Below are 13,274 nucleotides of genomic sequence, written 5' to 3'. Positions count from 1 at the left end.
GTGTGACAACACTGAATCTATGGGAGATTGAAAAGGTAGCATAAAATGTAGCAGACCCATTGACTAAGCCATTGACACAGAAAGTGGTTGAGAAACACGTGGAAAGTATGGGACTCCGACTTATACCCGATTGGACCTAAGTGCAAGTGGGAGCTATTAGACAGTTATGCCCTTTAGCTCCAATCAAATTGATTATCTTTTTGACATTTATTGTAAATGAATAAAGTACATAATTGATTCATGTCATTATGGTGTGTTTCTGTGTAATACCCTTAAACTGGACACTTAATGAGACTTGTGTTAGTTTAGAATCTTCATAGTCGTTGGATAGATCTGGGGAGATTTATCCTGCCAAGACTGACACTAATGTACTGCCAAGTTGGTTGGGGTGGCTTGTCTCAGCTGCCAGGGTGAGACCTAAGGTATATGCAGTGTGGGTTTTCTTGAAACCCTGAACCGGACCAAAATTCTAGTATTGCCCTAGACCTTGGAGATAGATGGGCAAAACTGGAATGTTACACCTGACCCCTAGACTCGATTATGATACTACACTAGGTGTTGGATTGGGATGTCTTTGATATGCCAATCAGTGAGATCCTTAGAGGGGATCAAAACCTAGGTATGTTGGGACAGTCCGAGAATTCATCTGAGTGGGTGATCATAGTGACAGGATCAGCCCCTTTGTCGGACAAAGTGAATGATCGGGGATGCACTCTCTTTGATGGAAACTTAAACTGCCGGCAGTTGATTTCAACCGTTGAAAATGAGTAGGGAATGCGACACTGCACCTTGTAGCCGAGGGAGAGGTCCTCTATTGTCAGGCAGTGTTTGATCATTATGGGCTGAGAGGTTATGTGTAAGACCATTAAGGGTAATACTTGATGGGCTAATCTTGCATCTTCCCACAGTCCTTGGGTTTTCATAAGGTGACTGGACCCAAGGACCATTTAGTGTAAATGTTGGGCCCATTAAGAGCCCATGTTGATGGACTCAGAGGTTCACTATCTCCTGCAGTGAATTTGGCCAGGCCTTGTAGCAAAGGTTGGGATAGACCCATGTGGCTAATGTGTACATCAATGTTTGGGTCCCATGCCATACAAGGATAGCCAAGTAGCCAGCAGGTTAAGAGGGATAGTGAGCACATAGACTTAATGGGCCTAAAGCCCATTCGAACTGGCTTAATAAGATTAATTAAATAAGGGGCGGTTATGGGATTTGAATCAGTTAATAGGATAAGGGATTATCCCTATCCACTCAAAGAGTCTAGGTCCAAATAAAGATTTGGATCAAGAAACTCCTATCCAAATACATCTCATAGTCTGCTGAATTGAGAAAGAAGACAACATACAATTTGACTGCTCCTGTCTTCTGCTCTTGTTCTTTCCTGCTCTTGCCGCCCTACCCAGTTCGATCTCCACCAGTAGGAGTGATTTAGAACGGTTCTTGATATTGTCTTTTGCTAGAAGAGACAATCTGAAGTCGTGCTCATCAGCCCTCCATCATATTCTTGTTGAAGAATTCGGTTATTGCTGAAGAACCGTCATGCCGATTCTGCTTCACCTTACACTGTGTCATCTTCGGTGGAAGCAGTCTTTGGTTTTCTCCTTGGGCGTGAACACCTTCATTGGGAGTTACTGTTACTCCATATCATGTATATCTCTCTCCTACCCTTTTGGTTTCAGATCTGGTCTGGTTTGTTTTAAGATTGATCATTGAAAATGCAGTTTTCTAAAATATGGAATGTGATTCCCACATGGGAGAGAGAGAAATTTTTGAAAATTTTCCAAACCTTCCTGCATGGTTCGGCCATCCATATGATGGATCTCTCATCCATTCAATTCAGAGATTCTAGGTATTGGGATTCTTGGTCCATTAATGTTTCCTCTCCCTGCCAATGTCTTTGATTTTTGGCTTTTAAACCCTATTGCATTAGTGATCTGTATTTGTTGTTTGGCTGGTTCGGTTGATTGGTGGTTGTTGCTTTTTTTACCTTATGAGGTTAAGTCCTTAATTTTACCTTTTTTATTAAAAAATCGAAATAAAACAGAGTTCTATTGTTTTGAAGGCCTTGGGGTTCAATAATGAGTAGTGTGAGATGATTTATTTTTGCATTTCTATTGTTTCTTTTTTTTGTCTTGGTAAATGGTTGTCCTCATGATGCCTAGTCTCTTTTTAGGGTTCTATGGCAAGGGTATTCTCTTTCTCCTTATCTATGAAAGATCTCTCTTAGTTGTAGGGTAAAACTAAATAAATGAATCTAATTCATGGTATTAAAATCTCTTGAGAGGCTCTTTCTATAAATCATTTGTTTTTTTTTTTTTTGTGGATAATGTGTTTATTTTTCTTAAGCCCTTTAGGGTGGATGTGGCAAATTTTTTTGATATTGTTGAGAATTTTCAAAATATGTCTGTTGAACTAAGAAAGTGTTCTAAATTTGGCATATTTTGCAGTAAAGTTGGTTAGTCACAAAGAGGAAAAATTGTTGAAAAGGTTGTTGTGTATGGGAAATTTGACCTGTCAATCTAAGTATCTAGGTGTTCCCCCCTTCTAGGCCTAGAACAAGGCCCGTTCTTTGGCTTTTATCTTAGAGGACTTGAGGAATAAACTAAATGGTTGGAGGGCAGCTAATTTATCCCAAGCTGGTAAACTACTTGGTTAAAAATGTATTGAGTGTAAATACTATTTTACCCACACTCATTGTGACAGGCTCCCAGAACAGCCCAGGCTATTTTTTTTTTTTTACCAATAGCCAAAGTTTTTCCCTTTGAAGAAGCTTTAGTTAGAGTTGGGGGCTTGGTTAAAGTAGACTTTAATATGAATATCTGGAATGTTCTCCAGATCCAGTTAGGTAACAGTTTTACAGCCCCTATAGGCCCTCCTATAGAAAATTGTAAAGATTATTCCTTCTAGGTTTTGGTGGGTGCAAATAATGTTTGGGATGTGAATAAAGTTAGAAATATGTTTGGGGAAGCATGGGCAGAAGCTATTATCAATACTCATATCTTTAAATCCATGGATTGTTTACCCTTCCTTTGGAAAGTTTCTTCCTCTACAAATCTTTCTATTAAGAAGGTTATCTATAAGCTAGGTGGGGTTCTGTTCTTCCTCAAAATGTGAAGGGCCTTCTCTCTAAGATTTGGAAATTGAAAGCTTTGTTTCATTATAAGTTGTTCCACTGGAGGGCAGTTAGGGGTTTTATTTATATTTCTTCTATTACGAATTGCAGAGGAAAAAACTATTTATCATTTGTTTCTTGGTTGCCCCAGTGCTAGAGCTGTCTAGAGTGCCTCTCCTTGGGGTCTCAGTTTAGAGAATGTTCAATCTAGGGATTTAATTGATGTCATTTTATCCTTGTTATCGAGCTTGGACTGCTAGGAGTATCATGACAAGTTTATATGGCTAGGTGTTATAATATATGGTTATTTCACAATTCTATCTTATTTAATGGGGAGTATGTTTATCTTGCTAACTTTGTTTCACGGCTTAAATCTTATGTGATGGATTGTTTTTCTTTGGATCGGTGTGAAGATTGATCCCTGCCTAGCTTCTGTTTTTTCCTTTGACAAGAATTGGTGCTCTCATTCCTTTGTTGTGTTTTGTGATGGAGGGTGTTTAAATTGTTCTATAGGCTCCTATGGTTGTGTGGCATTTGATGAAACTAACGGTAATTTTCTTTTCCCTGTAGGAGGAAAGTTTATAGTCTCTGCTGGGTTGATCGAGGAAGAACTTTTTGCCATCAAGTGCTAGGGCTATCTTCGTTGGCTGTTATCTCAGACTCCTTACTTTCTGTTTCTCCTTTAAATGGACTTCCCTCTTCTTTTGCTTGGTCTTCTTTTACTACTTTGGATGACATTGGAACTCTTTTATCTTCATTCTCTTCAATTTCCTTTTTGTTTGTGAATAGATCTGTAAATAGTTTGGCTCACTATCTTGTTATTAAGGCTAAACATTTTAGTGAAAGAGTGTGGTATTCTCCTCCCCCTTTTTTGGGCCTATCTTTGTATAATCCATTCTCTTTTGATGGCTAATTTTATTTCTTATAAAAAAAAAGCATGTTTTTGCTTTCTATTGCAAAAAGAATGCCATGAAAGCACATTTTACCAAACCCATTTCACACACAAAGGCTCAGTTTGGAAGGAGTACAAATGCAAATATGTGGAGTGAAAAACCTTGTATTATTTTCTATGTATTTGTACTCTTTCCAAACTGAGCCTAAAGTACATAGTAAAAGCCCACAATTAGGCTTCTGTTTTGGGACTTTAAAAAACATAAAAGCATAAGTCTATCCAAACAGAGCCTATGCTTCTTTTTCATCATTGTTTTTTTCTGTTGTTATCCTTTCTTTCTGTCAAAAACAAATTAATTTACTTATTTCAGTATATTGCTCTCCTTCGAAAGCACTTTAATAGTACACAAATAGAACTAGATTTGCAAATCAAGAAAAGTCTTCTTTTGTATTCTTGATACCATGCTATAACTCTACCTGGGGTCTAATTCTGTAATTGTTACATCATTGATAGACCCCGCTTGTGATCTACTTGTAGATCGATCTGATTCTGTTGATTGTTCTTCAATCTCCCTCGTGGGTTTCTTTGGTTCCATTTTTCTGTATCCCAAAAACGCTGGTGGTTGAGGCACTTCAAGAGTGACAGAATAACTACTCAGCATGAGAACTACTGTTTCCATGGTGGGTCTCCGAGCAACATTATCCTGAACACACAATAATCCAATATGAATGCATCTCATCACTTCATCTCTTGAGTAGAACTCTCTTAAAATTGGATCCAGCAACTCTAAAGCTTTTCCTTCCTTCCAATTTCTCCAGGCCTACAACAGTTCATCAATATGCAACTACTCAGTTTACTTCTGGGTGCATTGTGAATTGAACAACAAATTGACGTTCTGGTAATTCTGACTTCTTTCTATTGTAAATAATAGCAATCTATTGTCATACCAAAGAAAAGATAAGTACATGAAATTAAGGATTCACACTTACAAAGCTTAGAAGATACTCTGCAGACTCTGCTCGATAGAAAGAATTGTTCTTCCTGCCAGTAATAATCTCTAGAAGCAACACACCAAAGCTGTAGACATCAGATTTAACGGAGAATTGTCCACGCATCACATATTCCGGAGACATATAACCACTGTAAAGAATTATAAATGGGAATGCACTTTAAGTCATGACACTAAAACTAATAATGTTTTATTCCTACTGAATTTGAAGAAATAATTTATAGCTTAAATAGTGGTCTGCATTTCACAATCCAACTGGTCTGAACTTAAGTATAGTTGAGATCAGGTCTCTCCATATCCAAATCATTCTACCACTAAAGTATACATATTGTCTTATAAGTTATAACCCTCATATACAAAGGATTCAATAGTGAAGGCTTACAATGTCCCAACCACTCTGTTTGTATTGGCTTGATTTTGATCCACACAAAAAATTCTTGCCATCCCAAAATCAGATATTTTGGGGTCCATATTACCATCTAACAAGATGTTGCTAGCTTTAAGATCTCGATGAATAATCCTGAGCTGAGAACCTTCATGAAGATAAAGAAGCCCTCGAGCTATGCCCACTATAATCTTGTAACGTGTTGGCCAATCCAAACATTCACTTTCATCTGGATCTGTACAATATCCAAAACAAGTTAGGAATTTAGGATATAGGATTTGAATAGATAGAGAATTGTTTTACCACCATTCTAAATGTTTAAATCTATTAAGAAAAATTTTAAAGCACAAAGCTTAGAAAATACTATTTTCCAAAATCCACAGAGCATTAGAGAAGAGAACAGCAGTAGGTCAGAAAGCGTGAGTGGGGTTCTCGAAAGATTAAAGAACAAACCGAATAGAAGGTAATCAAGGCTTTTGTTGGGGACGAATTCATAGATAAGTATCTTCTCTTCTCCTTCTAAGCAAAATCCCAATAGCCTAACAAGATTCCTGTGTTGAAGCTTTGCAACTAATACAGCCTCATTCTTAAATTCTTCTGCACCTTGTCTAGAGCTTCTAGAGAGCCTTTTCACAGCAATTTCTTGTCCATTGGAAAGTATACCCTGGCAATATATATAATTCATCATAAACAGCTACTCACCTATGACTATACTCACATGTTTACTCTATGTTTAAAACTATACTCACATGTTTACTCTATGTTTAATCTCATTACCTTGTAAACACAACCGAATCCACCTTGACCAATTTTGTTGTCATCAGAGAAGTTGTTTGTAGCTGCTATGACTATACTGAAATTAAATTGCAACGACTCCACATTTGTAATATCATTCCCATCTAGACAAATGTGAAGAGGAAAGTGTAAGATGTTAAAATGAACTTGTAATTATTGAACATGGGTTATTTATTTTATCAAACAATTGAAATTACAGGCGTCCATGGAGCTATGATTATGCCTACCTAGCCTGAAGTATTGAATCTCAAATGACAAATGAAGTTTACCAAGAGTAGATAAAAGACTTATCTCTTACCATTGATTGTTTCCTCTTTTTTTCTACTCCGCCAACACCACCTTAGAACTGACAATAGCAACACTGCAATAGCAATTGAAACAACAATTGCAACAAAAGTTCCAGCTGATATCCTTTTCCCTTTTCCTGCATTGATAGGGAAAAAAAACATTAAAGAAAGAACATTTGCCGACGATAATTGAATCTTGAAGATAAACACGACACAAAATGTTAATACCAAACGACTGCATTTTCAACAACTGTTCGTTTCAGGGTAATCTTATAAACAACTCCCTTTTCTTCATAGAAGAAATAGTCTTCAAACTCTCCTTTACTTTTATGCTTTGGAAGAGGAACAAAGGGCTAAAGACCTAAAGGTCAAGAAGCTGATTGTAGAGGGAGATTCTATGGTGGTAGTTAACTAGTTGAAAGAAGACAATTCTAAGTTCTGGAGTTACAGTAATGAGAAGAGAAAATTCAAATGGTTGTCCAAGAATATGGAAGTTCAGTGTAATTGGGTTAAGAGAAGTGCAAACTCGTCTGCTGATGGTCTGGCTAGGCAAGGAGTCAATAGGATTTCTGGGTTCTGGGCTCAAATGTATTTGTTTTGTTCTTTTCCAGCTTGGGATTTATCCTTTCCTGGGGAGTTAAGATTCTTTAGCTCCCCTATTAGTAGGAGACAGAGTAACACTCCCCTGTTGCCGAATATTTTATCCAATTGAAAGAATCACTGAACTCTGAGTTGCTAGTTCTGATAATTGGAAAGTGAAATGGGGTGGGCAACGAATGTAGAAACTAGAAAGCCATTTTTCTCCGGGAAGAGGTACCTACCTACGGGATACGGAGATTTGTTTCTTTAAGAGACGAGACAATAGCAAAAGATTCATTGAATTTCGAGTACTAAAATAGAGGCAAAATAATAAAAACAATGACTGAAGGAAAACAATAACAAAAGGCTAATTCAAGGTAAGGAAAACCAAAGACGGAAAAATATTACCGTCACCTGACCCATCTTTAGACGGAGGATCTGCTTCAATCGGTGGTGGAGGAGGCAATGGTGGCAGCGACTTTAAGTCAAAGAATGGGTAAGTCTCATATCTTACGTTACAACTCGCAGAAAATATATGGGCTCCTATTTTGCCACTACAGCAGGAAGGGATCCAGCTAATCATCTGCTTGAGACAAGAGGAGCAGCCAAGCTCCGTTAAATCCAGAGTACACTGCACCAAACCATATACAGTGCTTTTGCCGGTCAAGTCGGTGTTGATCGTCCCAGTAGCGAACCTGGAAGCCTTAGAGGACGCCGTATTTATAAGGCTGGTCAAGAGTTCTCCTACTTTATCCAAAGCATCCGTATTGGATGCACTGGTGTCATTCCAAAGATATCCTACAGGACTAGCTTTGTACAGGGAAAAGAAGTTGAGGTTGGAGTAGCGTAAGACGCAGTTATCGTAACAGATGAACGCGGCCTTCGTATTTGAGCATCTCTGGACGATTTGTATGCTCGAGTTGTATAAGCAGTTCTGGCAGTCATCCATGGAGATATCGCCTCTGCACTGAACAAGTCCATAAACCATGTCGGGGTTGTCGCCAGCACTAGTGTTGAAGAAGCCATTGCGGGAGCCACTGGAGACTAGGGAAGGAAGGAGGAGGTTCACCAGATTTTTCTCGAATTGGCTTCCGGAGGTGTAATTTTCCGAGCCGTAGCAGGAGTCAAGGATGGGGTCTTGAGCTCGAGTGGGCATTTGAAAGAGAAATAGACAAGGAAGGAAAAGGAGTAGTAACTTCATGGCACATGACCCAAACATAAGAATACTTCTTTCTTGTTTTGATTTTTCAACTTTTGATTAAAGAAACAAAAGCATACTCACAGGAGAACGGGAAAAGCGGGAAGCTTTGCCCTGACCGAAGCCGATAATCTCGACGGACACGTAGAAGTTGAGTGCACAGCCTTAAACTTCCCCTGCCTTTTTCTGACAATACCTTAAACTCCTTTGAACTTTGACCTTCCTAAAAACCTACCGTGACTTTGGATAAATGTAATTTCGATCCTTCCATTGGTGTGACGTTAAAACCCTGAGAGAAATTGCTGGTATCATAGTTTAAAACATGTGAAAATCCCAAATTTGCCCATCGATGGAGACGATCAAATATTTTATAACCAAACTACCCCTACGAGAAAGACAAGCAAAAAGGATCTCATTCTCCTCCTCACACATATTGGATATTCAAGAGTCCTGCAACTCCAATTAAAAAATAAAATAAAAATAGGATCTTAAAGAACACACCCAGTCAAATATCAACGTCTCAAACTTGAGCAAGGGATATTCTCTGGTCCTCATTTTTCTAATGCAAATATCGGATATGGTGAACAGCCTATTTACATTAAATAGCTTAGGTTTTGCGGAGCAAATTGAATCAATTATAAAATCAAGCGATTTGTAAAATTAGGAATATGTAGTGTTTAATATTATTATTTGAAGTAACGCAATTAGGAAAAGAGTAAGTACATTCTTAATATGTTTTATATGTTATGATTAATTTTATTTTTAAATTTTTATTTAATATCTTTTTTAATACCTTGTCTTGTGCCGCAAAATATTCCTTTGCTTTTTTTTTTTTATATCCTCAACTTATGCTTTTAAAACATTAGGCGCACAGGGAAGCGGAGGAACTGAATGGTGAGTCATTTTATTTTTAACTGTTGTATCAAAATGTAAGCGCTGTATAAAATTTGTTGGATTTGATTCCCCGTGAGTGGGATCAATTGGATCCATTTTTCTCTATTTTCGTAAAGAAGCATCAATAGTGGGGTGTGAGGGCATTAGTTTATGCATCATATCCAGCTGAGAGTAACAAAACTTTTGTGTAGGCTTTTAATCGATTTGTTAATGGCCACTATAATTATGAATATAACGATGTTGAATTTGTAATTACAGTGTGAATCTAACCCCAAAGGAGCAAAACTAGAAGATGTGAACAAATACCATAAACATGCATTTGTTTGAGGTGTAAATTTAAATTTTATATCATGGAAAAATGTGAACCGGTTTAGTGATCGATGAAAATCGGGACCGGTTGATTTTGAAAATTTACATCGATCATGTTTGGTTTTTTAAAGTGTAAATTAAAAAGCTATTTGATTAAAGGTGAACAAACTGGGTCTCGATGGAAAAAGGTGAACAAAAAACGCTTATACATTGAATTTTACGTAGTGCTTCAATGTGTACACCGGAAGGATTTGCGCTGATATGCCGCTCGCCGCCACCGGGAACTCTGATACGCCAGAATTGGGTCTGGACAGAACTCTAATATGCCACTCGCCGCTCACCGCTCACCGCTAACTGATAATGTCGAATCCTAATCTGTTTATCGGTAAGGAGGATTGCATGATTTGTACTAATACGCCGATCGCCGCTCACTGATATGCCAGAGCTGGTTCACTCTCTTCTTGGATCAAACTCTAATACATCACCGCCACTCACTGCTCACTGATACGCTCACCATTTGCTGATACGCCGCTGCTCACTAATACGTTGTCGCCGTCACACTAGTTCACTCTCTTCTTTGACCGAACAAAGAGATGCAGCCGTTGGATAGAGGAGATGCAATGTAACCACTGGACAGAGGAAGATGAAGGTAAAGTTTTACATCAATTTTATCGATGTAAACTTTAAACTTTCCATTGATTTTTAATGAATATACTGACAAGAATGGACTTTTACACCCATTGATGAAGTATATCAACACCCCTACCAAATGTCTACAAAATCGAACTAGGGTGTAAAGTTTACCCGATTCTCATTTACACCTCTACCAAACGCACCCTAAGAAACAAGATAAATTGTTGGAAATAACAGAAAGACAAGAAAATATAGGAAGTTCAGAAGGATTGACAGGTTACAATAAAAGGGAGAATAAATAGAGGAAGAGGTGAAATGGATCACACATGACCATTTTGATGTTCGGGTGAAAAGGACGAAGAAAACAGATCAACCTATCTGTGTGCTATATGGGTCATTCATGTTCCCACAATTTTTCCTGTGTGGAACATGCTGTTTTCAATATTAAACTAGAGAATGATGGGTTAACCTTGGCTGTTGGGGGCTAATAACCCTTCCTGTTGAGAGAGTTTCTGAGTTGGGCACGTTCACAGCAGTTCACCAATTCACAGGCATGCTTTTATTTTTACTCAAAATAAATCAATGGACAATTACTTTAGAGATTAGACTATTGTTATTTATTGGAGATTAGACTATTAATTTAGTTGAAACTAGGAGTGTTCATGGGTTGGCTTAGTTTGGTTGTAGGTTGTTTGACCAACCAAATCGACATGGTCAAGTTAGGGAATTGGTTACTCGAAACCGACTTACCATTAGTGAAAATAGGCCAACTCGGGCTGTAGGAATGGCAACGGGCAGGGCACCCCCCCTTCCCATCCCCGCCCTTTAGTCAAGATACTTTGCCCCTTCCAGCCGTCCCCAATGGTGGGGAAGGTTCGGAGCAGGGCACCCACTCCTTGTCAGGGATAGGGAATCCCCGAATTTTCCATGCTTTAAGGCAAACACCTAAAAATTATCTATTTTGTGGATAATTTACAAATAGGATTATGGGAATTTGGAGGTATTTTAGAAATTGAATTATGATACTTTGGGTGTAGTTTAAAAATAGAATTATGGGATTCTAAGATTTTAAGAATTTAGGGAAAACTTAGAGATATTTTAAACCTAGGTATATTTAATTAATTTACTTTTAGGTTCAGTGAATTATATACAAAATCCATCCCTGCCCCATCTCTGGTTCGGGAAAAAAATATTTTCCCCGCCCCATCCCATCCTCGTTTACAGTTAGGGAAAACCTAGCCCATACGGGGTGGGGGGCCTTGATTTTACTAGGGAAATTGCCATCCCTATAGGTTGTACCGATTTAGGTCGATTTTCGATTTAGTTAGTCGGTTCAAAGTATTTAAACATAAAAAATTAAATTTAAATTTAAAAATTACAGTAACATTATTAAAAAATAAATTTAAAAATAAATTTTATGATTTAAAATATTTTAGACTAAGAAATATTGGAATTTTTCCACTTTCTCATATTAAAAATATAAAACGTTAATATACATATATATGGCCAGGTCGTTCAATTTTTGTCAATTTACAAATGGCGAAAGCGAAACTAATCCAACCTAGTCAAGTTAGGAAATTATTGAACCAAAGCTGACCGGAAATACTAGAAAATTGACCATCTCGGGTCGTGTTGGTCAGGTTGGTGGGTTTCATTAATTTGATGAACAACCTTAGCTGAAATTAATTAATTATTTAAAAAATATAAAATATAAAAAAATTGTATACTCTTATGTGTTTCTATTGTTTAGCTATCACTTAACAAATCTCATGCAACGCATGGGTCCCCATGTCGACATGCCTCTCCTTGCTCCATTACCCCCACCCTCCATTCTCCTTGACTCTCTCGTCTCCCCTTTCCACCACTCCCATTAAGTTATATCACCATTTCCAACCCAACTATCTAAAAGTATTCATAGAATCTCTCTCCTGCTACAAGAAAAAACCGCCGCCTTAGATCTAAGGTCGTGGTCAAGCGCCCACCCCCTTATAAAAGCCCTGCCTTAGATTAGGACTGTCAGCTTAGATGCAAAAGACCGCTGCCTTATATGGCCGGTTGAAGATGGTTTAAAATGCTCTGAAGTGGTGGTCTTACCAAGTCACTGGCTTAGCATTAATTAGGCATCAGTTTTGACCGCTGTTTTAGATACCAAAAGACCACCACCTTAGATTTTTGTCAAAATCCTTCATGTTCTTAGGTCGAGGTCCGAACTACCGGCTTAGGTGTTAAAAGACTACCGCCTTAGGTGTTGTTTGTGGCTAAACCGACGGTTGCATGACTGCCACTTAGATCTTTTCTTTTTCATTTTTATTTATACCAGGTTGATAGCTAAGCCGACGGACATGACCACTAGCATAAACCTATTTTTTTTCAAAAAAAAATCATATACCCGCTTAATTACAGTATTTTTGTGGTACCTGAATTGTTTATTGATTTAGCATTTTCATACTTATTTAATATAGAAAAACCATTTGATAAAAATCAATTTTAAATGAAATATATTAATTCAAATATTATATATTAAAATATCCAAAAGACATTGTTCAAATACAAAATTCAATTGACATACAAATAGTAAAGAACTTAAAAAAAATAATCAAATTCTCTAATAATGTGTCACATCTTCCAATGCAAATCCACTTAACATATTGGTTGAACCTGCAAATCAAAACATATAAATATTAGAATTATATTCAAGTGTTTTAACTATAAAGATAGGAATAGTAACTAAAATTTATTTGGGCTGAATTCTAAGCAATTAATTGGAATATCAATAGTAGTTCAAAATATTCTATAGCATTCATAAGGGCATACTAACAATGCATCATTTACAAAATTCAGTTGATGTGAGTTCTTTACCTAGTTCAAGAACTCAGAGCAAAGACATGTCACAAACTATAACACTTTTTTTTACCAAACTTGAAAAGTAGCAAACAAATCCACAAATGAGCATTGTCAATTAAACAAGATAAATGACAATGAAAGGCAAAACAAGCTACAGATCAAAATTTAAATTCTTACAAATTCATTATTCTAGAAATCAATGCATCAATACCACTTAAAACCCAATGGAATTTGAAAAAAAAAGAGAGAGAAATGGAAGTTGATTATACCTGAAAAAAAAAATCTAGTTCACCATTGCCATTCCAAAGAAGAAGATGAATGGAAATGGGGGATT

The 13,274-nt window shown here is 37.3% G+C and overlaps 1 protein-coding gene across 2 annotated transcripts; it reads right to left on the bottom strand.

Annotated features, from left to right (window-relative positions):
* Window positions 1–4,303: 4,303 nt before the first annotated feature.
* LOC148875525 (cysteine-rich receptor-like protein kinase 10) lies at window positions 4,304–8,416 on the bottom strand. 2 transcript variants are annotated; one of them, XM_088942100.1, is made up of 7 exons: window positions 7,477–8,416; window positions 6,495–6,620; window positions 6,179–6,300; window positions 5,855–6,065; window positions 5,399–5,636; window positions 4,997–5,147; window positions 4,304–4,827 (listed from the first exon to the last, which is right to left on the bottom strand). In XM_088942100.1, the coding sequence occupies exons 1-7, from the start codon at window positions 8,279–8,281 to the stop codon at window positions 4,480–4,482; spliced, it is 2,001 nt and encodes a 666-aa protein (XP_088798226.1). In that variant the 5' UTR covers window positions 8,282–8,416; the 3' UTR covers window positions 4,304–4,479. The 2 variants fall into 2 exon arrangements, with proteins under 2 accessions (XP_088798226.1, XP_088798225.1); XM_088942099.1 differs by having other exon boundaries at window positions 4,339–4,827; window positions 7,471–8,416.
* Window positions 8,417–13,274: the final 4,858 nt, after the last annotated feature.

This window comes from Nelumbo lutea, chromosome 1 (assembly GCF_056320005.1).
Source record: "Nelumbo lutea isolate HS-2025 chromosome 1, American lotus-T2T, whole genome shotgun sequence".
Lineage (NCBI taxonomy): Eukaryota > Viridiplantae > Streptophyta > Magnoliopsida > Proteales > Nelumbonaceae > Nelumbo > Nelumbo lutea.
This window is presented reverse-complemented; position numbering and strand designations above follow the sequence as displayed.

Bases quoted from the DNA above. Each gene is read 5' to 3' on its own strand.
- LOC148875525 (XM_088942099.1), bottom strand. From the start codon at position 8,281: ATGTTTGGGTCATGTGCCATGAAGTTACTACTCCTTTTCCTTCCTTGT. The intron at 6,066-6,178 runs GTAATGAGATTA...ATATATTGCCAG, and splicing joins GATTCGGTTGTGTTTACAAG to GGTATACTTTCCAATGGACA. The intron at 5,148-5,398 runs GTAAGCCTTCAC...AATTCTTTACAG, and splicing joins AACAGAGTGGTTGGGACATT to TGGTTATATGTCTCCGGAAT.